This window comes from Anopheles darlingi, chromosome X (genome assembly GCF_943734745.1).
Source record: "Anopheles darlingi chromosome X, idAnoDarlMG_H_01, whole genome shotgun sequence".
NCBI lineage: Eukaryota > Metazoa > Arthropoda > Insecta > Diptera > Culicidae > Anopheles > Anopheles darlingi.
This window is the reverse complement of record NC_064873.1, coordinates 7,743,871-7,746,370: the sequence shown is the minus strand read 5'-3', so window position 1 is coordinate 7,746,370 and position 2,500 is coordinate 7,743,871. Positions and strand designations below refer to the sequence as shown.

At 56.3% G+C, this 2,500-nt stretch overlaps 1 protein-coding gene across 1 annotated transcript in view; it reads left to right on the top strand.

The window, feature by feature from the left end:
• The window catches only part of LOC125959036 (uncharacterized), a 29,809-nt gene that overhangs the window by 2,152 nt on the left and 25,157 nt on the right, over window positions 1-2,500 (top strand). The window contains exons 1-2 of the mRNA XM_049691765.1: window positions 1-1,474; window positions 1,588-2,500. The exon at window positions 1-1,474 is cut by the window's left edge and continues 2,152 nt beyond it; the exon at window positions 1,588-2,500 is cut by the window's right edge and continues 351 nt beyond it. Coding sequence (XP_049547722.1) covers window positions 1-1,474; window positions 1,588-2,500 — 2,387 coding nt within the window. The remainder of the gene's footprint in view (window positions 1,475-1,587) is intronic.

Here is a 2,500-nt window from a genome sequence, read left to right as displayed (position 1 = left end):
CCGTCTTTCCTACAACTCGCCTGGCGGCGGTGGCGGCGGTAATGGCGGTCCAAGCAGTATTGCTAGCGATAAAGAACGGACAAACGGCGGTGGGCATTTGTCCGGTGGCAGTGGCATGGGTATGATGGTACGCGGCGAGATGCGACGGTCTGGTGGCGGTGGCGATCCGAAGGAACGGCTGCGCAAGGAGGAAGGCATCGTGCTGTCGCCACAGCGGCGTTCATTCAACATGGGATGCCAGATGCCATCGGCACCGTCCTCGGCCGGTGGTGGTACGCTCGGGCTGTCTGGCAGTCTTCTCCGGCCGGATCGCGATCTGCTCGGTGGTGGTCGGGAACGCCGTATCGGCAGCGGACGGATTCTGTCGCGTGACGTCTCGTGGGACTATCGGCCAGACAAGGAGCTCCTTGATGCGGGCGAGTATCGTTCCGGTACCACCGGCACCGGTGGTAATAACAACAGTAGCAGCAGTAACACTACCAACGGGAGTGCCAACAGCGCTAGCTCTCTCTACCGTGACCGCGATCGTGAAGGATCCGGCAAGGAAGGAGGAGGCGCATCTCGGGCCCATGAAGGTGGCAAGGATTCGATGCGCATGGAGCGCTTGGAACGAATGGAGCGAATGGAGCGAATGGAACGTGGTGGTGGTGGTGGTGGTGGTGGCAAGGATATAATGGAACGGGGCGACGATCGATATGATCGTCGCTCGGGCGTCAACAACCGTGACTATGATCGTGGGGCGGAGAAGGAAAATACGCAGCCAATGCGTGGGTATGGTAAGCAGTCCCGTAACAGCAACTACTCCAGTAACGATGGACATCATCACCGAGGTGAAGGAGGAGGAGGAGGAGGGTACTACGGTTACAACAGCTACAATAACAACCATCACCATTACGGGTCCTCGTACGGCGATCGGCGCAAGTACAACAATCACGATGGCGGTCGTGACGAGGAACCGGAATGGTTCAGCGAACCGACCTCGCAGCACGATACGATCGAGCTACGCGGCTTTGACGAGCCGTCGCCCGAAGAACCCGACGGTGCTGGACAGGAACCATCGGTTCCGGCTCGAGAATCAGACCAGAACCACCAGAGCCAGACTACCGGACGAGGACATCGGGATGAGGAAGGCGTTAGCGATAAGCGAAACCGGAATAAAGATGCAATTGGCGATAAGATGACGGGCTCGGCGAATGATGTTGCTAACGAGGTTGCTACTGGCGACCATCCGATGGAAACTGGTCAGCGAGGCAAGGAACGCGACCGTACTCCTGGTGATGGCTCGAGAAACAACAGTGCTAAAGGAGTTGGAGGAGGAGGCGGAGGAGGAGGAACAGGGACAGAAGTAAGAACAGCAGATACAGCTGCAGTCGCAGACACAGATGGAGGCAACGATAGCGGAACCACGCTGAAACAATCGGCCGATGATTTCAACATTGAGGACATCCTGAAAATCGACAGCGATTTCCTTTACGTAAGTATATCTCTTCTGGCAGTCAGTACGCCTGAAGCGGCCCAAACATCTTCTCCTCATCTCTTTTCATCATTGTCTCTATTTCTCTCGCTCTTTCTCTTCCTCATTCTCAGAGCGGTAACGAGCCGGTGGAGAATGACAGTGGTGGCATGGGAGAATCACGTTTTTCTCAGTGGTTCCGTCAAGATTACCAGGCAATGAAACTAGCCGAGGCAGCAGCAAAGGCCCGCAGTCGCCAGAATTCGTTGCAAGAGGGCATCGACAAGATGATCAAGGATTTTGCCAATACTGAGGAACAACTTCAACAACAACAGCAAGCAAACAACGGCAATAGCAGTAATAACACGAAATACTTTGCTCCCATTTCGCCGGCCGCCACCAGCTCGTCGAGCTCGTTCCTCGATCTTTTCCGGGAGAGACCTGAACTGAAAGGGTCTGATGCGGCCACGGGTCCTCGCCAGGAAGGAGGTAGCCATTCTTCCAACCAACCACTGCCACCACCATTCGATGCACAGCAGCACGTGCTGCAAATGTTGAAGCCACTACCTTCCTCCCAGCAGCAGGAGGTGGCTGCTATGCAGCAGCAGGAAAACCATCACCTTCATCACCCGCACTCCCACCATCATCACCACCATCAGCAGCAATTGAACCACCAACAAATTCAAAATCGCAGCTTGCAGCAAATTCTGGGTGTGAACAGCAGTGCGGCCGGCTCATCGTCCCCATCGATAATGAGTGGACCGCAACCGAACGCGCAAATGGGTGGCCAGGTACACAGCGTAGAGGAGCTGGAGGCGCGCTTCCGCCAATCGGATCTGGCAGGTATTGGTGGTGCAGATCGTGGGAACAGTTCTGGTACGGCACCCGAAGAGCAGGGCAGCGAGGTTCGTCCGCTACGAAGTGGAGCTGGCAATGGCAGCCCGAGTATTGCTGGCCCTGGCGGTGTCGGAGGTGGTGTTGGTGGTATACCGCGCATTCTCACTCCGGCTGGCTTCGTGGAGTTGGCTCCATCAGCAAGTGGCGATC